At 39.2% G+C, this 27,866-nt stretch overlaps 1 protein-coding gene across 1 annotated transcript in view; it reads right to left on the bottom strand.

Moving 5' to 3' along the window:
* LOC122815687 overlaps positions 1-27,866 on the bottom strand; it is a 364,725-nt gene that overhangs the window by 37,601 nt on the left and 299,258 nt on the right. Inside the window, exon 8 of the mRNA XM_044088392.1 lies at positions 10,544-10,549. Coding sequence (XP_043944327.1) covers positions 10,544-10,549 — 6 coding nt within the window. The remainder of the gene's footprint in view (positions 1-10,543; positions 10,550-27,866) is intronic.

Genomic DNA, 27,866 nt, shown 5'->3' with positions numbered 1-27,866 from the left:
AGTTAGACCTTTATTGTTAGGCTATTACGCTTTTATTTACATACAAACTATATGAGACTCTTCCTGCCATATTCTCCGGTGTATGCAGTACTTGCCTTAAACAATACAGGTTTTATACAGGCAATTAATTTACTAACACTTTTAGATTTATTTCCTATGACAGTACATGCAAGAGTATTACTGACCTGCCTCGCATCACAACCTCTCCAGGTGACTTCCGTGGGCCTCTTAGTTCATGGCCTGCTCACTTCCAGCTGTGGAGGACACAAGAGGAATATTTAGCCATACCTATCCGTGATATACATGAGCTGGCAATTATTAAACACATATTAGGGTGATACGTCCACACAGGTGGGACAGCCCCTGCTGTTCTAGCCTCTTGGATCCACTGCTCCAAGAGGTCCCCCTTAGGCTGCTTCAGGTTGGCATAGTGATGCCTGACCTGCTCACCAGTCCGGGGTATGCCAGTGGCACTGATGAGGTCATGGTCGAGACGGTCCCAGGCTTCCACCTCATATTGGGAACCCTGGTACTGGCCCTGCAGCAGACTCTTCTCATGGTCTTTGACAGGGAGTCCTGCCATGACTCTGGACTCCTGGATGCACTAGCACTGCACCCGGAAGTGCACACCTTCTCCCCTTTCTGCCATTGTGCCTGCAAGGGGAAGCTACAACCAGTTATGAGATGTATTCCTGCCAGTTGGGTTTAGGTAGGGCCAATTTCCTGCATTTTTCCGTGATTGGCTAGTTTTAAAAAGGCTGGGCTATGGGCAAACCTGCTTACCTAACGTTGGCATTGTTTAAAGGGGTATACCACTGGGCACATTGAGTTAGCTGGCCTAGACATTGCTTACACCTCTCAGCTGGTCTGTACATGCATAGCATTGCTTACATTAGACTTTGCATTAAATTTTCTTTTTGGCATTGATTTCTTATTCATTACATCTTATATACATGCCTGGTATCCATGATTCATGTGTACATACACTGTATGGGGTCCATGTGTTTTATTGGGGGCTTCAACACTCTTATTACAATTACACCTCACATCTGGACTTACTCCAGTTCACATATTTATGTTATGTAGTGGGTTATAGAACATATGACTGTATACTGATTCCTTTCACAGGTTCAGATTGATTTTTTTTTATAGTGAGGACTTGTTTGGTGATACCTCATTCTTCTGTACTGCTGTGATGGCTTGGTGGTTAACTACTGTGATTATACTGTATAGGTTCCTGGGTTCAGGACCTGCAAGGCTGCTGATTTTGCTGCTGGGCAGAACAAGGGCTGTTTGATACAGAGTGATTAAGGCATTTTTGATCAGTTGTAAGTGGATTTGAGCAGGTTTGCATGAGAGTAAGCAATGCTAACCTCCGGTTAAATATGCTTATAGAGAGTTAGCTTCAAAATTGCTTACCCTGTGTGCACATTGCTTACCTCCATGTAAATGGGCTTAAACTCACTTACTAGTGCTTAAATATGCTTACTACTGCTGATTGGTGCTTGCACTTGCTTGCTAGTGCTTACTCCCGTTTACAATTGCACTGATTTAGACAGTAGTATCTAATGGTTCTTTGAAAGGTGGGGGGATTTGGAAGATTTATGTTGTTGTCATTCATTAGACATTTTACCTTCCATTTGTGTCTATGAGTCCTGTGTACATATACTGTATGGGGCACATGTGCTTATCTGTGGACTTTGCAATATTATGACACTGACACCACACATGTACATTTAATGCAGTACTCCAGTTCACAAATATATATTATTTAGTAGGTTATGCAACTAAAATATTGGTCATAGCATGATTTGCCATGGAAAATGGAATGTGGTGCAGTGGGACTCAAACTGGGAATGCCTGCTCGTAAGGCGAATGCTCTGCCCACTACGCTATTGCTATACTGCTTCATTTGCATATATCTTCCTTGTTATCCTCTTCAGCCATTTAAGCTGCATTAACCGTAGTTAAGCGATGGGGACACCCGCACACCTATGGTTAGCTTTAATCGGATTTTTAAAAAAAAAATAAAGGGTTTCTGCATTTTATGTATGTATACTGTTGCTGTTGTACACATGGGGGAATGTTGCTGGGGATATGCGGACACCTATGAGTGATCTCGCTCATTCCTTTGGCCTTTCTGCTGTTCTTCATTGCGGGGGCATGTACATGCGCCCCTGCACTCTTACATGCTCCATGTAAGATTAGGAGCTCAGACAGCGAGCCTTCATTAATATGTATCGCGCGCTGCCATCCTGCTCCTAAACGGTTGCTTCCGTGCAGGACTAAGCTAGTCCTGCACAGCAGATTAGTAAATCCAGGGGAGTGTTTTGGAATTACTGCAGTTTGTCAGTTTCTAACGGCCATTCTGACCTTTAATGAACCTGACCAAAAGTCTATATCTTTAAAATCTTTTCATATTTCTTAACAAAATATTCGGGACATGCCATTTGAATTTATGATTTATGCTTTATGATGGCCATGTACAACACAGCACCAGTGATCCAAAGAAAGAAATGAATCATGAATGTTTGGAAATGCAGTTTACAACTCCAAAATTAACATTTACAAAGACAGAAATATAATGTTTGAGATTTAAGTATTGTTTTAGTTCTTGATATTATACCAACATGACACAGATATGTCTCTGATGTGTATTATGTCAGTCAGAACACATGCCATATTATTTCTATTTCTTTTGTAAATGGAATAGCACAGAAATAAGCAATCAAATACCTGAACAACACATGACAGTGTCACTGAAACAGTATGAAAGATTTTACAGACAAACTCTGGAAAATATGTCATGACACATAGCTACAAAATGCAGTACTTAGCTGCTCTTTTTTTTGATGGGACATAAAACATGTACATTTCTTAGATTTCTTTATTTTGTGATGTTATGCTACCCCCCTTCTTGCAGTGGTAGACAATGCAACTTCTAAGGAGCAATATATATATATATATATATATATATAGATGTATGTATGTATGTGTGTGTGTGTGTGTGTGTGTGTGTGTGTGTGTGTGTGTGTGTGTGTGTGAGAGAGAGAGTATGTATACAGATAGAAAGATAGATATATATACTTTTGATGTAATGATAACTGAAAAAAATGTTAAAATGCATTGGATCCCACCACGTAAAAAGTACTATGCCCACTCTTTATAATAACTAAATGTACTGTAGCTTGGCAAAGTGTAACAGTGAAATTACAATGGAGGTCTGCATTTGGTACCCATATGAAGGCAGCTGGCCTAACATCCTTTAACTGTTCTAAGTAGAAGTCTTAGTGTTAGAAAAATCTACATGCTGCCTAGAAAAATATATTTACAATATGTGCTGCTTAGAAAATATATTTACATACATGCTGCCTAGAAAAATATATTTACAATGTGTGCTGCTTAGGAAGATGTGTATTTAATCATTCAAACATATATAAGTTGTGTGATCAAATATATAGAGAAATGTGTGCTTTAGTTAGGAATAAATGTACTTAAATCCATAATAAAGAATAAAGGTTATGTAATGCATTTAATTCTGTCTTACTAGAATAATAGTAGAAATAAACCTGCATATTATTGCTTGAAGCACAAGCTGCAGTGTAATCAGAAATTTGACCTTGGCAGCTTGCAGATGCAGTCTGGCTCATGTCTTTCAAGTAAAGATTATTTTGCAAAGTTAGAAAATAATAAATCTGTTCGCATGTGTGTCCTCTTTCCTGCCTCCACCAGGAGAGTAGCCTTGCACTATCTCTGATAGTGCAGCTGGAACAAGAAAGACAAAGGGAGGCATTAAGGAAGACATACATCTATTGTATTTGAACTAATCAGAGAACCTTGAATTGGCTACATCCTCAGGAGGTCATCGTGACTGACCAGCTGCTTGCAAGGCTGCAACATTCTCATGGGAAAAGGACTTTTGAAAACACAAATTCAGCACTTTTATGAATTACTATGATGTAAAGACCCTGTCACTGACCACACCAGTGAGGTGGGCAAAACTGATAATGAAATGTATATAACCAATGTGTTTTGGTCAATAAAGCAGTCAAAATTCTATACAAACTTTGTGTATGGTTTTGCCTCCTAATGTACATTAGAGAATAAGATACTCAAGCTCTCCTGCATTATTGTTTGTTATTAATTGACATTGTGTTTGAATAACTCAATGATTTTTACAGTCTGACTCTAACGAATTTATTTAACATCTTGGTCCTAATCGTGCGGCAATCCGGCTGGCAAGCTACAGGTGAGAATATATAGGTGGTATTGAAGTCTGCAGAAGAAGGAAAAGACCTCCGACTGAATTGTCGTGCCCAAAGAGGCTGTCCACTTGTCTGATCTGTGGCGAAAAGCGGAAAACTGGGTCCTAAAAGCCTATCAAACATAAGCAGGAGGCTCGGGTAAGCAGAATTCCTCTCTTTGTTTTTGTTTTAGATCGGGGACCAGGTTACACTGTGCTATTGCTAAGGTTTGTGATAGCAGGGAGAGAGGTAGTCGAAGTATTGTATCTTGAGTCATAGATCAGGAAATAAAGCAAAACAAAGTAAACAGTCATTCTAGACACTACTGTGAATACGGGGAATAGAGATACCACGTGGTACAAGAGAAAGGGTTACGTAACAGTTCTGTTGTTTTTTTTCTCTCTCTCTCTCTCTCTCTCTTCTTTTTTTCTTTCAGAGACATGGGAAATGAATGCACTAAAGGGTCACGTGACCCGCCCTTAACAGAAGATGCAAAATATATGCAATTACAGAGAGCAGATAATGTGAGATATTTTGCAACATGGGTTAACAAGTATGACTTTGATGGTAAATTGGATAAAATGTCATTAGTAAAACTTTTGAGACAGTTAAAATCTGACGCAGAAGGTCAGGCAAAAAAACAACGACAGTTGGGTGTTCCTCAAGCACATAGGTGGATTGAGGAAGCGAACCGAAGGAACAGAAAAATAAAATGCAAAGGCATTATTTTTAGACAAAGAGGATAATGATAATAGTAGCATCGGTCCCTCCCTACCACGCCCACCGATGCCTTACTCAGAATATGAAGCGGGAGGCGGGCTGACCCCACGTTACCCAGAGACAACAGGGACATTAAGACAACCATTTGTAAGAGAACCTATCGGGACTAGATCCCGAACACGCCAAACACTTGTAGATGTTCAACCAAGCGGGAATTTATTAGATGAGGGTGAGGAAATCTGTCCATTAATAGAAGTACCAAACCCGCAGGCAGGACAGGAGGGCCAGGCCTCAACTCTCTTAGTGTATAGACCATGGACACCGGAAGACATCCGAAAGCTACAGAAGGAATTCCCCATCCAAAAATTAACTTTGAGAAATTTCTACAGGATTTACAGGGTATGAGATTGAGTTACCACTTAAATGGGGAAGAGGTAGAAAGAGTAGTTAGACAAATTTTAGGTCCAGACTGGCACATGATTTGTGGCACCTGGAATGCCCGTGACGCACAACACAGGCCACTCCCACATAGTGACGCAGAACTAGATACTAGATTGAAGGGTCTTACAGACCGCATTACTGAAAATGGAAACCTAGGGCAGACTGGACTTGCATTAACCAGTGTGTACAACGAGATAATGAAACTGTGGATGCATACTATGGTAGATTGTTAGAATGTTTTAATAACCATAGTGGCATGCCTGTTCCTGAAAATCAAAAGAATGATAGTTCATATGAACAACAATTGAAGAATGCATTTTTGAAAGGTTGTATTGCCCTATCAATAGCTTCATCACGAAGCACATGATAGATCACCGAACAAGTAGGCTTCAAGCCTTGTTAGAGTATGCTAGACATGCCGAAAAACATTTTAACAGTAAAAGAAAAGAAAAGCAGGTCTTCACAGCTGAAGACGGTGCGGAAGTTTTGTAGTACAAGCAGCCAAAAGGGTAAGCAAAATATTCAGGGTAACAAACGCCTGACAAAAACTCAGAAATTTATGAGAGCAGAAAGAAAAAAGGTGAATGCTTCAATTGCGTAAGAAGGGACATTTGGTAAGGGATTGCAGGAGCAAGGCACCTGGAAAAAAAGGATAAGGAAGATGAGGATTGACTATATGACAGTTATGCTGCTCAGCAGTTATCAGAAGAGACTAATGAGCAGGGGATGATGTAAATACCTTAGAAGAAGCAGATGACATGCAACTGGATGTAGAAGTTGGGGAAAGTGAAGTTTTAGATCTGGCACTACTGAGCTTAGAGCTCTATTTAGCAGACACGAACCGAAGTTACACTTCTGGTAGAAGGGAGAGAAATCAAATTTTGTGTGATTCAGGAGCATCACGAACTTTGATACATCCTTCAAAGTTACCGAACATTCTGAGTCACCTCATTACATATTAGTGAAAGCAGCAAACGGACAGTTGTACAGGGAACCACTTTCCCATGATATAGCAATAACTGATCCAGTCTCGGCATGACCCAAAGAAGTAAAATAGTACTTTCTGCCAAATGCCCCATGAACCTATTAGGAAGAGATCTTATGCAACTTTTTGGCATAGCAGTAGTCCCTACCATGAACGGTATGGAGGCACAGAGACAAACTGACACCTTTGTAGTACGGTCGGAGGGGGAGGCTTATTATTTGTACAGCCAGGATCTGGTTACAACCGGACCAGGGGCAGTGACCGAGGAACTGATGAATGTAGCCACCAGCAAGGTGCCTCCCCTCGATACTGACCAGCAACATTTATTACATTGCACCCTATATTATTGTAGCACACCAGGACCTGATAAAGAATATGAACAAAAGTTGTTCAGGAATCCTGCAAATAGACTGATATTACGGACCCTATACTGGGACACTGAGGGCAACAGTGTGGTGAGTTGTTCGTTACCTCAGGAGTTTTTGGAATTGTACAAATCCAATAAACTACCACACGTTAGCCTAACCAAAAACAAGAATGTTAGGTGGGTAGACTTTGGTGACAAAGTGACAGGATGGGAGAGACTAACTGACTCAGAGTTATCGGACTTAGGAGTACAGAAACAGAAACTAAATTGGTTAACGTTAGCACCCAGCTGTACACTTACAACAGAGTGAAGACAGCTGAATGGCGTTCTTGATAGAAGAAGAAGAAAAAGCTTTGAGTGAAATACCAAATGTTCTTTGGTCAACAGGAAAATCAGATGTAGGACTTATTCACAGCAGGGCCAGTAGTTATTACACCAAAATCAGCCTTTAGACCAAGAAAAGACAATATCCTTTGAGCAAGGATGCAGAACAGGGATCAAACCTATTATAATGGCATTACTCAAGGAAGGGATACTGGTGGAATCTTTAGATTCACCATGTAATACTCCTCTATTTCCTGTAAAAAAGCAAACGGGGAATGGCGGATGGTGCAAGATTTACAAGCTGTAAATGATGCGGTAATACCAAGAGCACCTACGGTGCCAGACCCACATACCTTATTAAATGATTTGAAGTCGAACAGAAATATTCCAGCGTGGTAGATATTAGTAATGCATTTTTCTCAATACCTATCCACCCTGACAGCCAGCATTGGTTTGCATTTACATTTCAGGGCAAAAGGTATACGTACACCGACTACCACAGGGATATAGTGAAAGTCCAACGATATTCAAGACAAGAGATGGCTAGCAACCTCGCTGGGTTTTCTCCACCAGGGGGCAGCCAAGTACTACTTTATGTAGATGACATCTTGCTTGCAGCCCCTACCCAACAACAGTGTAGGGAAGACACAATAGCATTATTGAAATTCTTAGCTGAGCAAGGGCATAAAGTGAATAAACATAAATTGCAACTTTGGAAAGAACAGGTTAAATACCTGGGATATGTGATATCCAAAGAAGGCAGAACATTAGATGAAGAACGAAAAACAGCTATTTTACAAGCACCCAGACCAACTACCAAGAAGGAAATGATGTCCTTCTTGGGAACGACTAATTTCTGTCGGTTGGATACCAATTATGCTTTAGAAACGGCTCCATTGGCTGATTTAATATTTAAAAAACCAATGGCAGCACAAGAAACACTACACTGGACTCCGGAAGCAGAGGCAGCCTTTGCAGACTAAAAAACTGATAGTTTCATCATTAGTTTTAGGGCTTCCAATTACCATAAGAGATTTTTCCAAACTGTAGATTGTAGGGATATATGACGTCAGTACTGACGCAACAACATGGCGGCAAGCAACGCCCATAGCTTACTATTCATCACAGTTAGATCCGTGGCACGATCATTACCACCCTGCGTACAAGCAGTAGTCGCAGCAGCTATGGCAGTGCAAGCTTCAGCCTCAGTGGTGTTGTTTCATCCTCTCACGCTGAGAGTACCTCATGCAGTTGCGATAATTTTACTGCAGGAAAAATAGCATTTTATCCCCTGCCAGACATCTTTCTTGCATGACCATACTATTGAGTCAACCCCATATGACAATTGAACGTTGTACAACATTAAATCCGTCGACATTACTTCCAATTCCTGTGGATGGCATACCACACAGCTGCCTACAGGAAATGGAACAAATAACCACACCCAGACAAGATCTTACTGATGTACCTTTAGCTGACGAGAGGTGACATTTTTGTGGATGGGTCCTGTAGACGAGGTCCTACAGGGAAGAACCTAGTGGGCTATGCAGTAGTGACTGATGACGAAATCATAGAAGCACAACCCCTGCAACATAACCTGTCAGCTCAAGCAGCAGAATTGATAGCTTTGACACGGCTTGCACTCTAGCGAAGGCAAATGTGTTAACATATATACTGACAGTCAGTACGCTTTCTCTACAGTGCATGTCTTTGCACAACAATGGAAAAACAGGGAATGATAACATCTACTGGCAAGCCGATTAATCATGCGCAATTAATTCTGAACCTGTTAGATTCTATTCAGTTACCCACTAGAATAGCTATCTGTAAATGTCCAGCCCATACAAAACAACAAGACAGAATTTCAAAAGGGAATGCGGGCTGATGCAGCTGCCAAGCTGCCCCAAACCCAGAAACTGTGCTTTTGAATGAAGAACTACAACCTTCTGAGACTCTAGATTTAGAAATGTTAAAAACAATGCAGACATTAGCTACAAAAGCAGAAAAGCAAAAGTGGATAAAACGAGGAGCAATCCTTGAAGAGGGACTGTACATCTCCAAAGAGAAAAAGCCCATATTGCCATCTAATTTATTTAGATATGTAGCTTTGTTGAGTCATGGGCAGAGCCATGTCTCAACAGGGGATGGTACAGTTAGTTAACAAAACATTCCAAACATATGGATTTACGAATTATACACAAAAATTTTGTGCAACATGTCATATTTGTAGCAAACATCATGCACAGGGAGCATTTAAACCAAAGCGAGGAGTTTTCCAACACCACCCTATCCGCTCCATACTATTTGTATGGATTTCATAGAACTGAACAAATGTGAAGGGAAAAATACTGTTTAGTAATCATAGATATGTTTTCAAAATGGGTAGAAGCTTTTCCAACTAGAAATCCGGATGCAGCAACAGTGGCAAAGGCCCTAGTGAAAGAAATCATTCCTAGATTTGGCATACCGGAAAGAATTTATAGTGACAATGGGACACATTTTGTTAACCAGACAATACAGCAGCTTGGGAGATTTTTGGGATTTCTTTGAAAACCATTGTGCTTATCACCCTCAGTCAGCAGGACTGGTGGAGAGGTACAATGGAATCTTGAAAACAAGTTGAGAAAATTAATGAGTGAGACTCAAAAGACTTGGATTTGCTGTCTGCCTTTAGCACTGCTGAGCATGAGAACTGTTCCAAATGTAAAGGGCTTGACCCCTTTGAAATAGTGTTTGAAGGGCATATTGTGTGCCACAATGGAAGGCCCTCATGCCTGCAGAGCTGGAGGCCGATGGCTCATTAGCTAGTTATATGAAAAGTTATTAACAAATAAGACTGTTTTGCAGTTGAACTCTTTTCAGATAAACAAGAAACAAAACCAGAAGCCGTGCTGACCCGGGTCCTGGATTTGGCTGAAAATCATAAAGAGAGAGAACTGGGCGAGTCCAAGGTGGGAAGGTCCGTACCAGGTACTGTTGGCAACACCCACTGCAGTAAAAATTGCTGAGAGATCATCTTGGGTTCATTTAACCCACTGTAAACCTGTTAAGAAATTCAGTTTGGACATACCACAGGAACAGGATGGCCAGAGGCAGAATGAATAAAAATGTGAAACAACCCCAGAGACACTGGTTCACTGGCCTACTGATCATACACTTAATAACTATGTTTGTAGTAACTTTTTGTTGTTATGGTTTTCTTGCATATAACTACAGAAGTGAAATTAATAAAACGTGATGAAGGACTGGCTACAGACTGGCACCCAAACTTTAACACATACCTGGCTATGAAACGAGTTTATGTAGAGACTATGAACGCTTCAAATTGCTGGGTCTGTACTGCAATACCCACAGCATATGGAGGACTTTTGATGTCTGCTGTCCCCTTGGGAATAAATGCAACTTGGGAAAACCTGTTATTTGACACAGGCACTGTGAGATCACAAGACAAAGTGGCATTACATTTGCCTGTTACTCAGAAAGGAATTGTTTGTTTTGTTAAAATGATACACTCCAGGTTGGTTGGAGTAACTGTAACATAACTGTGTCTTACAAATGTTATATAAAACCTATAGACCAAGGTACTAGTTGCAGCACGAATTATGATTCATATTTAAGCTTGATGAAAACAACATTGAGAAATGTGCAAAAATCTCCTGAAATATATAGACAATTCTCTGTTATAGATAAGAAAATGTTTCATTCAGGGTTAACCCGCATCAGTACAAAAGTAGAAAACTGTTATTTTGTTTGTGGGAAAAAGGCCTATAAATGGTTACCTGAGAATTGGTCCGCAGTTGTTTTTGGGTTATCTGGTTCCAGCCATAAGACATACTGCAGAATTGCCCCTGGGTAAAATACGTAATGTAAGAGATGTAGCTCACCAAGCTGAAAATACAGTCAGAAAACCTACTAATCCAGTGGGTAAGATTGAAGCAAGCTGGAAGGATCATTCGTCTGTGAAGGACAAAGAAAAATTGACCCATATGGACTTGAGTGACAGTGTTATATCCTGGGCTGGAATATTCCCAACCTATGGAGCAGTCAAATCGATTTGGGAATTGAGAAAATTGTCAAAACTTCTCGAAGTAATGAGCAATGCGACTTTCTCCGCTCTTGAACTTGTGACTGATGAGATGAATGCAATGAGAACAGTTGTATTACAGAACCGAATGGCTCTCGACTTCACCCTAGCGGCGAGAGGTGGTACGCATGCTTATCAAAGAAGAATGCTGTGCGTACATTCCAGACAACCAGCATGAAATTAATGATCACCTGGAGGTAATACAGCAGGTGTCAGCAATGGCAGAACCAGGCCCAAACCCACTGACGAACTTTTTCCAGAATCTGTTTGGGGGGTGGGGTCGGTCCTTATGAACATTCTGATTGCAATTTGTGTGGTACTGCTCATAATTGGAGCATGTGTCTGCTGCGGATACCCTGTGTGAAAAATTAGTTAAAGACTTAGTTGATGTATCAGTGACTGAAACTATGTACCAAGATATAGAATTGAATTTGTTGATACCAAGTGAAAGTCTATCTGAAATATAAAACAAATGACTTACTTAGCTGAAAGTCCTTGAAAGGAAAAGGCTAAGAAATGAACTAATACTGTTTATGTTTCACATAGCATTAAATGCATTAAAAGGAGGGAGAATGTTAGAAAAATCTACATGCTGCCTAGAAAAATATATTTACAATATGTGCTGCTTAGAAAATATATTTACATACATGCTGCCTAGAAAAATATATTTACAATGTGTGCTGCTTAGGAAGATGTGTATTTAATCATTCAAACATATATAAGTTGTGTGATCAAATATATAGAGAAATGTGTGCTTTAGTTAGGAATAAATGTACTTAAATCCATAATAAAGAATAAAGGTTATGTAATGCATTTAATTCTGTCTTACTAGAATAATAGTAGAAATAAACCTGCATATTATTGCTTGAAGCACAAGCTGCAGTGTAATCAGAAATTTGACCTTGGCAGCTTGCAGATGCAGTCTGGCTCATGTCTTTCAAGTAAAGATTATTTTGCAAAGTTAGAAAATAATAAATCTGTTCGCATGTGTGTCCTCTTTCCTGCCTCCACCAGGAGAGTAGCCTTGTGCGCACTATCTCTGATAGTGCGCAGCTGGGAACAAGAAAGACAAAGGGAGGCATTAAGGAAGACATACATCTATTGTATTTGAACTAATCAGAGAACCTTGAATTGGCTACATCCTCAGGAGGTCATCGTGACTGACCAGCTGCTTGCAAGGCTGCAACATTCTCATGGGAAAAGGACTTTTGAAAAACACAAATTCAGCACTTTTATGAATTACTATGATGTAAAGACCCTGTCACTGACCACACCAGTGAGGTGGGCAAAACTGATAATGAAATGTATATAACCAATGTGTTTTGGTCAATAAAGCAGTCAAAATTCTATACAAACTTTGTGTATGGTTTTTTGCCTCCTAATGTACATTAGAGAATAAGATACTCAAGCTCTCCTGCATTATTGTTTGTTATTAATTGACATTGTGTTTGAATAACTCAATGATTTTTACAGTCTGACTCTAACGAATTTATTTAACACTTAGAGTACTTTAATTTAGGATTTGAGTACTTATCTTGCTTAATACTGTAATCTACCCTTGGAGATGTAAAGTCGGCTTTTTGCTAAAGTTAGTACTGCCATTTTGTGTTTGCTACTTCTAGGTTTTTCAATGGTGGTATTGTCAAGTATCACAAAAGATCACATTTTGAAAAAAGTGTATAACTTTTTACAAGCTACACTGAGAAGAAGAAGAAGAAGAAGAAGAAGATGGCCCTCTTTTCACTTCTAAGCACCGCAGTCTTTGTTACTGAGCCCAGGTGTTGGAAAGCTGGATAAGGTAATGAGGATACCTGACTTTTGGCAAGTGGGATGAAGATGGCTTACTTCATCCCATACATCCTGAGATGAAGGATGTGTCTAGGGCTTCTGCATGGATACCAGCTAGTGTTGGGTAGCTTGTAGCTGCAGCAGTGTTAGTTAATAATTGAATTCCTAGGCCTGCAAGCATTGCATAGTTCTACAACTTGGGCTACGATTTTGCACATTATTGCAAATTCTCATAGCAGTGCAGTTTCTGCCTAATCAGATAGCTCACTGGAGATGACTGAAAGAGCAAACTGACAATAAAGAAACAGTGTCAAAGGCAATGGCAAAGCCTTAATTACTTGCAAGTTTCACGCACAATGCTTTAGGTAGAAAGCTGGAATTATGATCATGGTTATCATTTCCATGGCCTTATATACAAGACTAGTTAAACTTATGGGTCTGCAATTTCCTGGGTCAGTAGATTGTCACCCTTTGTGCAGAGGGATGACTGTTGCTGTCAGTCTACCAGGACAAAGACAGTCCACAGCCTATCTTTAAATAAGGATCCCCAATGGGCCTGATATGTCCTGATTTAAGCTGTTTAAAAGGCAAATTGGTATATTTTCAGGCCCCCTGAAGCCATGTTTTAGCTTTAGAGAGTGTAATGGCAACCTGTTCTTTACTGATAATTGGTGGGGGAGTGGTGGTGGGTATTTCCTGAGGGAGAATTAGGGGTGATGGGGAGTTAAAAATCTGTGCTGAATTTATCAGCCAGCAGATTTGCTATATCTTCTGGCTGAGTGTAGGTGATGCCATCCACTACTAATTCTGTATGTTGTTGGGTCTTGCCCTTAAGATTGCTGACATAACTGAAACATGCCTTATGGTTATCCTTAGCTTTGGAGGCTATTTTTGTCTCAAAGTCTGCTTTCAGAGACTTGTCCAGTTCCCTGATTCACTTGTTTAGACTAATGAGGGATTTTTTTGTTCTGTTGTGCACATTTTCTCTTTGTTCTCGATAAGATCTTCTTTCTATTCATGTGCAACCTATTAATATTGGGGTCCACCAGGGTGGCTTGTTATTGTGATTTGACCTATGATTATTTCTGTCAGGTGTTGCTGTTTCTTTGCAGTTGTTTATATGATTGTACAGGACTTTTGTGTATACCTCTGCATAGGCTTCTGTGTTTTCTAGGCTTGGGGCAGCTTGGAATCTAGGTATGCCATCACTTAATAAGATGTAGTTTGCCTTAGAAAGGTTTTTAAATGTTTTGGAGTTAGGTGGCGGGTGTAGTTTTGCCTTTATTTCAAGGGAGACTATTTTGTGATCTGATCTTATCAGTGAAGACATCACAATTTGGGGGGGGGGGTGCAGAATTCTCCCATATTTGTAACTACCAGATCTAAGATAGTTGTACCCCTAGTGGGGGTGCAGACTAGTTGCTCCAGAGCATTTGAGTTTACAGTCATGAAATCTTTTGGTCCTGCATATTCGTGGACATGTATGCCTCATAGTTAATACAGCGGTAGTAAAGGTTACCCATGAGCATGGTATTGGGTTGGATTGTGAGTGATTCTAGTAATTTCAGATATGGTGTATGGGTTTCTTGGTTCATGGAGGGGGGCCTGTAGCTAACAAGAATATGGTAATGGATTTTTGCCACAGTTAGTTGGACATGGAATAGCTCAAGCATGTCATATTGTTTGACCAACCTTGAGGTATCCTTATCATTTATGTAGATAGATTCACCTTTGCCTTTAGCTCTTTCATGTTCATTAGGTGGTCAGAGCATATGAATGGTGTTATAACCGTGAAATGCCAGATTGCTTTCTGTGGCTTTGAACAGTTTCAGTAACTGCACAGATGTCAGCATTCTCCAGGGTGAAGAGTGCTCTCAGGAGGTGCAGTTTCTTGTTGAGACACCTAGCATTGAAAAGTAACATCTTTAGCTTGTCCTGAATAGCTTTTGCTGTGTAGGAAGGTTTATCTGTTTGGCAATGCCTAAAAATGGAACTATAGGGTTGGATAATATTTTGGCCAATACTGAAAGCCTACTCAGGACAGGTGAAGACTATAAATGTCAAAGCAGTGTTGCCTGTCAATCATGTCCTCCCAGGCTGACAAGTATTGGACCCTATTAGAATGACACCCGTAACTAAACCAATTGTTAAAGTTGATCATTTCCGTTTGGTACTGTGGCATCATCCTTAGAGATTGTAGACTGCTGCTCAATGCTAGGTTCGTACCTGCTTGTAACACATATTCTGAAAGGTCAATCATTTTTTTTTTTTTTAATTTTCTTTATTTCAATTTTCAATAAAACAAATACATCAGTAAAAACCAAAGAAAATACAGAAAACAAAACAAATTGCAATACCATTCAACAAAATAACATTCAGAACAAATACATAAAAAACCAAAACTATATACAAATTCTACCTTGCCCAAGAACTAGTTATATAAGTTATTCACAGTATGGTATAATGAGATGCTATCCAAAGAAACAGAAGAAAAAGAAAAGGAGAAACTCACTTAAGTATATGATCGGATAGAATGCCCCAGAATTCCTTAGTAATTGGCTTGTGCTTAATATTGTGAAACAGGTGTTTGTGAGCCCTAAGGTACTTAATAGCTATGTGTTTAAAGCCCTCCCAGGAGATGGAGTGTCTATTTTTCCAATTTAGGGAACTGTAATATTTAATTAGCATGAAAATAGGAATCAATACCTTACAATTCCTTTCAGATAAACCTGGAGGTGGAATATGTAGAATGGTAAATTCCCATGAGAGGGTGGATTTTTCGTAGCCAATTTTCTCAAGTATCACTCTCAAGGCACACCAGAGCTTATAGGAACACTTGCAACTCCAAAACGAATGAAGAATATCATCAGTTTGGTTCAAGCAGTAACGGCAATTAGGGGATATGGTTAGGATAGAGCTTACTTAGTACTTCAGGTGTAAAGTATGCATTGTTTAGAATCATCAGCTAAGTATATTTCAGCCTGTTGAAGGGAATAGTTTTAGAGCTTCGTTTTATAGCCTGTGATATTAAACTTTGGTTTATAGCAGGATTCCTTTTTAACCAGAATTTTGAAATAATTAACTCATTCTGATATCTGAGTGACATGATAGCCTTGTATACATTTGAGGTCATCTTTTTTTCACCAAGCAGAAGTTTCTTTAGAGTTCTACATGCTGAAATATCCTCATCCGAGATCAGGGGGTGGTCTATGTACTTCCCTATCAAGTCTCTAACCTGTCGTAACATGACCAGGTACTTCTTGGGCAAGTTCAAACTAATTCTTAATTCAGAAACTGCCTGATGTCTGAAGGGGAAGAAATCAGAGATAGAGGTGTTCAAAAGAAGGGGGTAATGTATCAAGTTTAACATGTGCCCATTCAGTTTAAGGTTGGGGTTAAGGTGAATCGGTTGTAATGTTATGAAGGAGTGAGAGAGGTTCAAAGATTTGAACAGAGCCTGGAGGGATTTTATGCTATATAATTGACCTTTTGTATGTTTCAATATGCCTATGTTTGCTTCATTTAGAAATGGAAGTGCTACAGGGCTAAATTTTAATGATTTAATGTAATTGCTCCCCAGAATCACCCAAGACGGGGCCCATCTATACTTATCTTTATGATACGACGCAATCTTTAATACTCTACTGGCATTGATTATCTCATAGTAGGTTTTAAAGTCAGGTAAACCCAGACCTCCCTGCACCTTTGGATAGGTAAGTTTAGAGTAGCTGATCCTGACTGATTTAGGGGCCCATACGAATTTAGAGATAGAAGATACAACCTTTTTAAAAAAATTGTTATGTAAAATACAGGTGGTTGAATGAAACAGATATAACATTCTAGGAAGAATGTTCATCTTAATCACTGTGGTTCTGGCCAGGAAAGGGAGTTTAAGCCTGGACCATCTATTTATATCATTTTGAATATTTGACCAATACCTGACCACATTATCCTGAAAGTAATTATGATTACCTTGAGAGAATTGTATACCTAAATAGTGGAGCTGTTCCTTCGCTTTGAACTCTGATTTTAGAGTTATATTAGGTAACCTAGAGTGTATGTTTAGGGGGAATATAAGAGATTTTTTTCTATTAAGTTTGTAGTTAGCTAATTTAGAAAATATATTAATTGCAGATAATACTTTATTTGGGTCAGAGTCAGGGAGAGTGAAATAGATATTAAGGTCATCTGCGTATGCCGATAAGGGGATCTTTAAGTTATATAAATTCGGGTGTAGAAACGTGATTGTTTAATAAGCATAAACAATGGTTCCATATATAAATTAAATAAGAGAGGGGAAAGGGGACAGCCCTGTCTGACCCCATTCACCATACTGATTCTGTTGGATGAATGCTTATTAATATGTAAAGTGGTGTATGCTGTGGAGTATAGAGTTTTAATTTTGTCTATAAATGAAAGGGGAATGTTAAAGAATGGTAAGGCGGCAAATAAAAATTTCGTGCTCAATCGGTCAAAAGCCTTAGATGCATCGACTGCTAGGCGCATGGGGTGTTTGGTTAAATTAGAATGATGAATCATGGCTTCCAGCAGTAGAGTCTGATCAATCGTTTGTCTGCCCGGGATAAAGCCTGATTGCTCAGAAGAGACAATATGTGAGATAACGGTTTTCAGCCTGTTGGCTAGGACCATGGCCAGAATTTTCATGTCCAAATTGATTAAGGATATGGGTCTATAATTCCCAGGGATTTTAGGGTCCGTATTATGTTTGGGAATGAAAATCGTTCTGGAAGCATTTAAGTGCAGATCTTTAAACCCATTGCAGATAATATAGTTAAACAATAAGTTCAATATTTTGGAGACTTTTGTGGTAAATGCCTTATAAAATTCAGCCGTAAACCCATCTAGGCCAGGGGATTTGTTAGGTTTAAGGTTATTAATGGCTGAGATAATCTCTTGTGTATTTATCTCCTTTTCTAGGAGCTTATACTGACCCTCTGTTAGTTTGGGAAAGGTTAGATTATTAAGAAAGGATTGTATTTCTGCATCCCCAACTATGTTATCTGTGCACCCATAAGTCTGAATAAAAATATTTTCAAAAATTTCAATAATGTCCTTAGGTTGCTGGAAGTCCTTCCCTTGATAATGTATTTCAGGAATAAATGTAGCAGCTTTAGTGAGGTTGATCACCCTGGCCAGAAATCTGGAGGGAGATTGTATCACGTCTGCATATAAGGCCAGAGATTTAATCTCATGGAAACTCAGGTTCTCTGTGTGCAGCGATATTAAATCTTCTTGTAGTTGAATCATACGTTCTTCTAACAGGGGGGTATGTTTCACTTGGGACTCTATTTCTATTTTATGAAGTTGAAAGGTAAGATCCTGTCCTTTTTTGTAGCGAAGTTTCTTGTAGTATGCAGCTTTATTTATCAGAATGCCCCTGATCATTGATTTAATTGCGGCCCATTCACAGTCTAATGGAGATTGAAAAGATTTCCTGGATTTAAGAAAGTAGTCCAGGTATTCATCAATTTGAGACATGATCTCCTCTCTCCCCAGGAGGTTGGGGTTCAGCCGCCAGCAGATGTCTATTCTATCTTCTGAGCCCCTACTGAATCGTTGAATACCCATAGAGATCTTAGAGTGGTCAGAGATAGATCTAGGGGATTGTTTATATGAGATATTCATAGTGTAAAAGGCTTTGGAAATAAGAAAGAAGTCTATTCTGGACCAACTTTTGGCACAACTAGAAAAAAAGGTGTAGTTGTACTTTTTCTGAGCAGGGTCTAAGAATACGTTTGGGTCAAATAGATTAAACTCCTCTTTCAGTTCAGTTATATCTTTATGTACTGAGAGGTTAGCTCTAGCCCTGGGATTCGATCTATCTGATTTGGGGTCCTGCACTGAATTCCAATCCCCCCCTACGATATAATAGTAATTAGGAAATAAGGTGAGGAGGTTATATAGCTTCGTAAAGAAACTCTGCTGGGCAGTGCAAGGGGCATATATGTTGAGAAGTAGGATAGGTTTATCTAATACGGGATGCTTAGTAGTAAAATAACACCACCTACCCTCATCATCAGATCCCATCTCTCCAATACATGACCCAAAGTTATTTTTGATGACAACGGCCACCCCAGCTCTATTCATAGTGCCTTCTGAGGCTATGATCTTTTTGATCCAAGGCCTTGATTTTTCTTGTTCCCATTGATGATTCAACAAATGTGTCTCCTGAAGGAAAGTAATATCAGCAGCAGATTTCAAGATCAGGTGCATAAGCAGTTTTTTTTTTTTTAGGTGATTGTATCCCCTTAATGTTCCAGGATTCTAAGTTCCACATCTTCTAGTTAGGTTAAGTATATTTAAGAAGTCAGGAATATAATGGGGAGTTTGAACAGCATTGCATAAAAACGCGAGATTATACTGTAAAAATGAGGCAAGTAGAACATTTCCTTCCCGCTTAATCCCGGTGCCTATCCACCTCCCCCTAAGCCCGGAAGGGTCTGGGAAGCTAAGATGAGATGATCTTGAGATCAGCCAATATGTGAAAAACCTTGTTCCCAGAGAGTACAACCTAACACTCCATAGAACAAAATGCATAGCTAACCCATGCAGTGCATACACAGACCCAAAACTCTGCCTCAAAAAAAAAGTGAAAACATGCAGAATTAAACAACAGACAGATAATTATTTGCAGATAATTATTTACATAATAGCGCTGGGCTTAATTACCCTTACAGAATAAGCCAGAGCCTTCAACTATATTAAGTGTAACTCAAGGAAGTTGTTTGAGTTGTATTAGTTACCAATAAGATGTTGTTAATCATCAATAAACATATAAAGTTTTCAGATTAAGTGCTGAAATAATATTAATGATTAATTTATTTCCACTCTATCCCCTTTAAAAATTGTAGCACTCAAGGCTTGTATCCTCTGAAAGGTCAATCATGTATCTCTTCTTATAGTCCAAGAAGATACATCTCAGGTTATTCACATGCACATGAACTATGAACAGAGTCATATTGCTACATGGGGGGTAAGTGACCTGAGCGCATGCGTGATCTGATAGCTCCTAGCCCCTGACAGGCAACTAACTGTAACTCTTTCCTTATCCAGCCTGGTAAGTGGGACATCAGTGTATCTCACAATGGTGTTTCCTATGGCCAAAATATTTTGTTTTGGGGTGTTTCATAATATGGGCTGTGTAGCTGAGACACAATGAGATGTGGCTTTATGAGTTGTGATGAGAATTGTCTTCTTTGTTTACGTGCAGAGTTTCTGAGGACTGCGCTTGAGAGACCTTTGATTTTTGGGTAAATTACATGTCAGTACCTCGGCATATGTGGGTCTGTATGGCTGGTCCTTTGTGGGTGCAGTGATTGGTGTGTATGTGTATCACAAAACAACATGTTTGTTGCTTTTGGTGTCTGTATGTGAGAGTCTGGACTCCAGTGTTAATGTGTAACTACAAAACCCACATGCTGTAAGAATTAAGTGTTTGTCAGTGTACATAAGGCAGTTGCTGCATTGCCTCAAGATGCCCATGTCCACCAACCAAGATGGAAAGATAACAAGAAAGTATCTCTCCGTGGTTGCAGGTCCTAATGTGTACTTTGCAAGGGACAGGATTGGAGGATGTTTATAATCGGATGGGAGATGGGTGCTTACTTTGGTGTAATCTACATTTAACGTATGCAGCAAAGCTGCCCAGAGCCCAAACAAGATGCTCTTGCCCAAACAAGATGCTCTTTGAGTAGCAATAGTCCTGGGTGCTGTACTAATGTAATGACATAAATAGTCCTATATAAATTTGTTTATGCTGTTCGCTGTGCAAACTAGCTGCCTTATGAGTAGCACAGGACTGAGGTAAAGTTCCAAGGTATAGGGAAAGTTCAACTTCTGGTGATTGCATATATACAAGGCAACACTAACCTCTGCTGTGCAAAGACCAGTTTTGTGCAAATCCAAGGCTTATATCTGATCAGAAAAAAAAAAATTTTTATACTTACTATGCCCTAAGGCCAGTCAGGTAAGCACACAATGAGCTTTCAACCAGAAATTCCCAGCTCAGATAGATGAAATCAGCCCTCTCCTGCCACAAGAGTATAGACTTTGATCCTTTTAATGTGAAATAACTGGTTTGGAGCCCAAGTGTTAAGGAACCACAAACAAATGCATAACACTAGTCAAAAATTATTGGATACAATGTATTTAAATGCAGAATAGAAGTCCTTACAGCACTTAGAAAATGCAACTTTTAAACTTTAAAGAAGAGCAGAAAACAATACATAACACAGAAATCGTTCATGGTATAATGAAAATAATTAAAACGAGTGCTTCAGTAAGAGGTAGGATAAGATTTTAACCTCCCTTTTACATTACAAAGGAACCATTCCACACTCATAACCCTCAGAAGTTATGGTCACTAAACAGGTTGCAATCTAGATCAAAACAGTAACAGATTCACATAGGCTCATGTTGTGCATATCTCATCAGGCGCATAGTTTTGCAATAGTACAGTACAATGGAGCTCATTGTCACCGTGTAACTGTGCATTACGGAACAGTGTGCAAAGGTGCTGTTTCTGCAGTGAAAGACATGCTGACCAAAATGTAGGTAGAGTGCACAGGTCACATCTCTGTCCATGGTTACATCATAGTGTTCCCAAAGGTCTTGAGGCTGATTAATCAACCTAAAGCAATGTAAAGCTGATGGACCTGCCTAAACACATGCATTTTACTTTGCAGGCAATTATGTGTATGCAGTTCCAGCTACAAACCTCATTGCACAATCCAGGGCTGGAGCACATTGCATTAAAAAAGTAATTAACTGACTGTTCCTTATTTTGCCTCATTAACATAACTGATGTGCTACAAGACTCAACATTGCATGACAAACACAGTCACATCTATTTCAGTGATCATCCCAATACTGAAATTTTCTGGAAGGCAACTGGGTAGTAGTGGATATTACAGCAATTGCTCAAGAGAAGAAGGACCAGTCTACAACTGCTTTGGTAAAATACCATAAAGCAGTGACATATGAGGAGAATGTATGATTAAGAGTAGCACTCTTTTGATCTTGAGGAGATGTTGCTCCTCATCCAACTATTGAGATGAGGTGGTAGTCACAGGAAAGTGTGTGAGGTATCTCTGCAGTACATTTTCATGTTGCTTTACCTATTACAGAAATGTATAACATGTGATGAGGCAAGGGAATGCAGGAGTTATGCAGGTGTGAGGACAAACTACATAAAATCAGGTTTTTCAAGGACTTCACATCCAGCTGCAGGCAGCTATGAGAAGGTCACTAAGTAGACTGCAGTGACTGATGCTTGGAATTGCAGCTGCAGTGTGGGTGACAGTGGCTTACATAAATAATGGCTGTGGGACTGTGTGAGGTGCAGCAGGACCAATGTATTGCAACACTGGCAAACAAGACGATGTTGAGATGCATACTCACTGTGTTTGTATCATGTATGGAATGTAGTGGGCAATGTGAGGTAGGACCAGAACACAGGTTAGCAGAAAATGGGTTGTTGTAAATATATTGAGCTGGTATAATGGTTAAGATGCTTACCTTAAAGATACAAGGTACAGGGTTTGATTCTCACATGGGGTAATTGGCTAGGCTTAAAATGGCCCTCAAGGGAAGTTAGCCTAGTACTAACCTATGAACATGGTGTCTGTGCACAGGCTGCTGAGAGGGAGCATGTCGTAACACAGTCTATCCCTGTTCTCCCCTACTTGGACACTATGGCTACATGTCCCATGATAGTGAGATATGCCATGGGCTGCATCTAATGAGGTCACAGCTTCCATAGGCTGTGTAGACACCACAGCAGGTGCTGAAAATATGTTATTTCCACTCACTGATCATAGCTCTGTCTTTACATATACAGACTGCAACAAAGGAAAGAAAGTACCTAGACAAGTTCTCCCAGGCAGAGACAGAAGCATTATTGCACGCATCATTGGACATGGATGGTGGACACTAAAGACAGATAAAAGCAGTTGGACATTCCATGATGATGATGTGTGCCATGATCTGGTGGTGGAGATCTGTTGGTGGCCGAAATACTGCAGCCCATTATGGTCCATGTAAATACATGTGAGAGAATGGCAAAAGGCAGGGGTCTACCATTGCAGCATCTCTCTCAACCTCTCAGCACAGGAAATCTGGACAAAGCCAGAAATAATGGGGGTACAATGGCCCAAAAATATGGACAGATTTCAAAAATTGCTGCTATAAACTTAGAAAGTTGCAAGAAAAATAGGTTTTGAATTATTATGTATTTTCTGAAAGATATGAAGTCTGAAACTCAAATGTCTGTCATTATTTATTATTATTTAGTGACACCATATCTCAACAATTTGCTAGAAAAAACACAATTTTATGAGGAAAAGACCAAAAATATGAGGCAAAAATTTAGACATTCTGCTAAAATCTGGACAGTTGAGATGTATGCATTCCAGACCATGCTGACAGAAATGGATGAGTTCATGCAGCGTGGACTTTGATACTTTCTGGAGCCTCAGAAGGCAGCCTACTTCCCACATACAATGATACAACTCTGTTGCCTGTGGAATCTGACCCCAACTCTATAGAATCTGGTGAACAGCAGGTGATACCCAGCACATCTTCTCATGAGGTGTGATCATCCCTTGACCATGTACCTGCAGTTGACAATGGTGTCTCAACAGATCATGGGCTCAGGGGTTGAGAGAAGTGGGCCAGTTGTCATCAGTACCAACACTCATGGTTATAGCATGAGGTGGATGCCATATTGGGAATTACACAACTTATGTACAGGGTTGCCATCCAGACATGAGCAGATGCTATTACCACCATGGCAGAGATGATAGGTAACCTACACAACTTCTGAGATTTACAAAGGCATTCAAGAAGTGGACAGTGAGGGTGGGTCCAAGATGGCCAAGTGAAGACAGCACTTTTCTAGACCGCTGCAGAATTACTGTTACATACAGGAAAATACATACTGGAAAATAATTAATTAATTGATAAAAGTTTTGTATAGTCGTATAGATATTTACTCTGATTTTTTTATTTTCTGACTTTTGTAAGGTTCTATAAAAAAAATTCTTGTCACTTTTACTGAACTGCTGAGTGAAAATGAGTAATTCCAAACTCTCTCATGCTGACACCTCCATAAGAATGACTTACAACTAGTAACATCAACTCTTCAGGAACTATCTTTGAAAATGAATGGATTCCAAGAAAAGTTAGAAAATCTAAAAGAAAATTGTCTTAAGTAAACTGGACTCTAAAGAAATGTTACAACAACAACAAACAAAACATTTTGAAATGGAGAATGCCCTGAATGGCATGGATGGCAGACTGAAAGAGAAAGAAACACAAATTGACTTTTTACTAAAACAAAACACCTGGCTCTTAAAATAGATGATCTGGAAAATAGAGAAAGGAGATGCAACATAAAGATATTGAGCATAATATGAAGCCATTTTTTTCGATACATAAGATGTAGAAGGAGTAAAGACTCACAAATTGATAAACTGTGTGCAGATTCTAAAATGTATTCTCAGACAAAACATTATAGATATATTTACAAAATCTTATGCAAAACAGTTTGGCTCCATAAGTTGTCCTAGTAACACCCTGATAACCTCAGATACTGAAATCAAATTAGATTATATTGAAAAAGAACTGCACAAACTAGATCCACACAAAGCACAGGAAGGAGATGGAATTAGCAATATTGACCTGAGAATACTTCTGCAAGAACTTAAAGTATCTATTATTTACTAGGTCATATAAACATGGGGAGATTCCTGAAGACTGGAGACATGCTCTTATTAAACCTATCTTTAAGGGAAAGGGGAGTAGGACAGACATGTTATGGAAAAATAATAGAGAAGGTAATATTGGATAAGTTATTGTAAGAATTGGATAGATGGGGACTTGAAACCATAAATCAGCATGCATATGGTGAAAATGGACCTATTACCACCTGTAACATGATGCTCTATAAACATATAATAACAACCATGAATGAGAAATTGTGCTGTGATGTAATTTATATGGCATTTGACAGGGTCATACGCAAAACACTGATCAATAAATTAGAACAACTAGGTATCTATGTACTCTTGATAAGATGGATAGCTGCATGGCTTACAAATAGCACATGGCAAGTATCATACAGCAACTGGGCAGTTGAAATTCTTGTTTACAGTCAGGGTCCCCCACAGGGCTCTGTCTTAGGCCCCTAATTGTTTAGATTGTATCTTTCAGACCTAACTTTTTCATCTGAGGTGTTCTACAGTCTATTTGCAGATGACCTGAAATTGGGTAAACTGATTACATGTATTATAGATAAGGCATGTCTGCAAAGTAACTTGACTAAATTGACCTGTAGACTCATTTAAGGACCTGGCTATATGGGTAGATCCAGCTTTGAGGTTTCCTTATCATATCAACCAATTGGTTAATGATAGTTATCGAACTATAGGTTGTATAAAAAGATTTATCTTCTCTGTATTGTTCCAATTTTAGTATATGTGCTGCCAAACCAAGCATAAAGTCTAGGAAATCAGAAATGATGAAGTCATTATTTGTTAATTACATTATACCCAAACTTGAGTATGGAATAACATTATGGAAAACTTATAAGAAAACAAACATGAGTAAACTGGAAAGAGTACAGCAGAAATATACCAAGACCATCCATGGATGTGAAAATTTAAGTTATTAAGAAAGACTAAAATATCTCAACTTGAATAGTGTCTCCTATAGATATCTAAGAGGAGATCTTATCATAGGATCATAGGAAGTAACTAGGCTATTGGTCCTGAAACCGTTACAAGCCTAACCAAGAATTTAGCCCATGTTCTAACAGGTCAGCACCCTATGCCACTGTCCAGCAGGGACACAGGTAGAATCCCAGGGGTGTATTTTCTGTTCCCCATCCAGTTATCCAGGTTGTGCTTAAATAAGGTTAATGAGGTACTCTGCTTGATGTGGAGAGGGAGTCTATTCTACAGATGGGGGAGTCTCTGTGACACAAATCTGTCCCGCCAACAATTTCTATTGATGTCACAGACCAGGTTGTGGCTGGCCATGCGGGTTACTCGAGTAGAGCTTGACTTGTGGATATTCAGCAGTCCCATCAAAGCAGGGTCTGAGATTACTTTGTATGCCAAACAGAGGTCACCTCTGAGGAGTTTGTAGAAGACTGAGTAGAGAGACAGGTCCTTTAGCATATCTGTGTAGGTTAGATGTTTGAAGCCCTGGATTGTTCTGGTGAGGAACCTCTTTGGTCTCTCCAGCTGCTGCATGTGCTTTGTAAGGTACATGCCAAAAGGGACACTGTACTCAATAATGGGTCTTATAATGGAAGAATACAGGGATGTTATGACCACCTTGACCCTGGATGAGATAGCCTTACTATTGAGGTGAGCCATGTAGGAAGCTTTCCATACAATGGAGGCAATATGGTGGTCCAAAATCAGTAAGCAGTGTTTCTTCAGATCTAAAATTCATCAGACCAAGTAGGTATATATACACATTAAGTAACCAATTAATGTATATACCTACATGGTTTGATGAATTTTACACTGAAGAAGCACTGCTTACTAGTGTTGAAAGCACTCATCTTTTGTTACATATTTTTTATTTTATTTTACTATTAACGTGTTACTTCTTAAGCCAGCTTCTGTGGTTTTAGTGAATACTCGCTGTTTGTCTGAAGTGCTCCTATTTTGCTGGGATAGTTAAAGTCACCCAGGATCAGGGTAAAGGGTTGAATCTTGATTCACTGGTTGACAGATTCCTGATAGATTCTAAAAGGTCCAGATAGGTGATGTGGGTATCTTAAGTCAAAGTTGGGGGCCTATAGCTAGCTATGATTTGAATAGGGGTCTTGTAAATTAACTGCATCTGAAGTGTCTCCTGTATGTCATACTGTTTGTCCAGCCTGGTTTTATATGTTTATATGTTATATATTTTATATGTAAATTCTAACTGATTAATTGTTAATTAATTATACACAGGATTTTGTATAAAAAGGAGTGGTTCATTTTGTTTTGTTGTCTGATGAAGGCTGGTGTTACAGCCGAAAGCGCTTACCTGAATTTTCAATAAACCTGGATTGTGTTTTACAGCTGCTGGCTTTTTGTTTATATATATATATATATAAATATATATATATATATATATATATATATATATATATATATATATATATATATATATATAAACACTTTATAAACTTGAAATACTGAAATCTCGAATTTCAGAATCTCGAGCTCATAAAGTGGAAGAATCAGAAGATCACAACCCCAGAAGCATGAAGTTCAAAATCTTGAATGTGGGAGATTTTTTATTAGTGGTTCTGGTGTTGAGGTACTGAGCTGTGTTTGTGGATTCAGGTAAGTGTTTATGTGTAAGGGTGTTGGGTAGGGGCTGTAGTGTGTGTTAGTGTGTTGTAACTGTGATGTGTATGTGCGAGAGGAATGTAGTTTGTGTGGTGGTGTTTTGTGTGTGGGGGGGGGTCCAGAGGGGCTTTCCCCCTACATATAATAAGGGCAGGTGTGTGTGCTTGTTTAGTTGTGTGCATGTGTGTTGTATTGGTGTTTGCAATTGTTAGAAGTTTGAATTTCATGGTTTTTGCAGTTTTGGGATTTAGGGCTTCGTGATTGTGTGGTTTCGGGTATTTGGATTTTTCTACGTTATGGGCTCTAGATTCTGAAATTCGAGATTTCAGAATTTTGAGCTTATAAAGTGAATCCATACACACACACACACACACACACACACACACACACATATATATATATATATATATATATATATATATATATATATATATATATGATGCTATATGACTTTCATTTAAAGTTTTTAGTCGAAAGTTTTCATACATCGACAAAGCATTTTAGGTGGGGGCTGCCCCCACACACACTAACTACTATATAT

The sequence above is a fragment of the Protopterus annectens genome, chromosome 1.part1 (assembly GCF_019279795.1).
Source record: "Protopterus annectens isolate FY-2018-M chromosome 1.part1, PAN1.0, whole genome shotgun sequence".
Classification (NCBI taxonomy): Eukaryota; Metazoa; Chordata; order Ceratodontiformes; family Protopteridae; genus Protopterus; species Protopterus annectens.
Note: the sequence above shows the minus strand (reverse complement) of the source record. Positions and strands in the feature narration are given on the sequence as shown.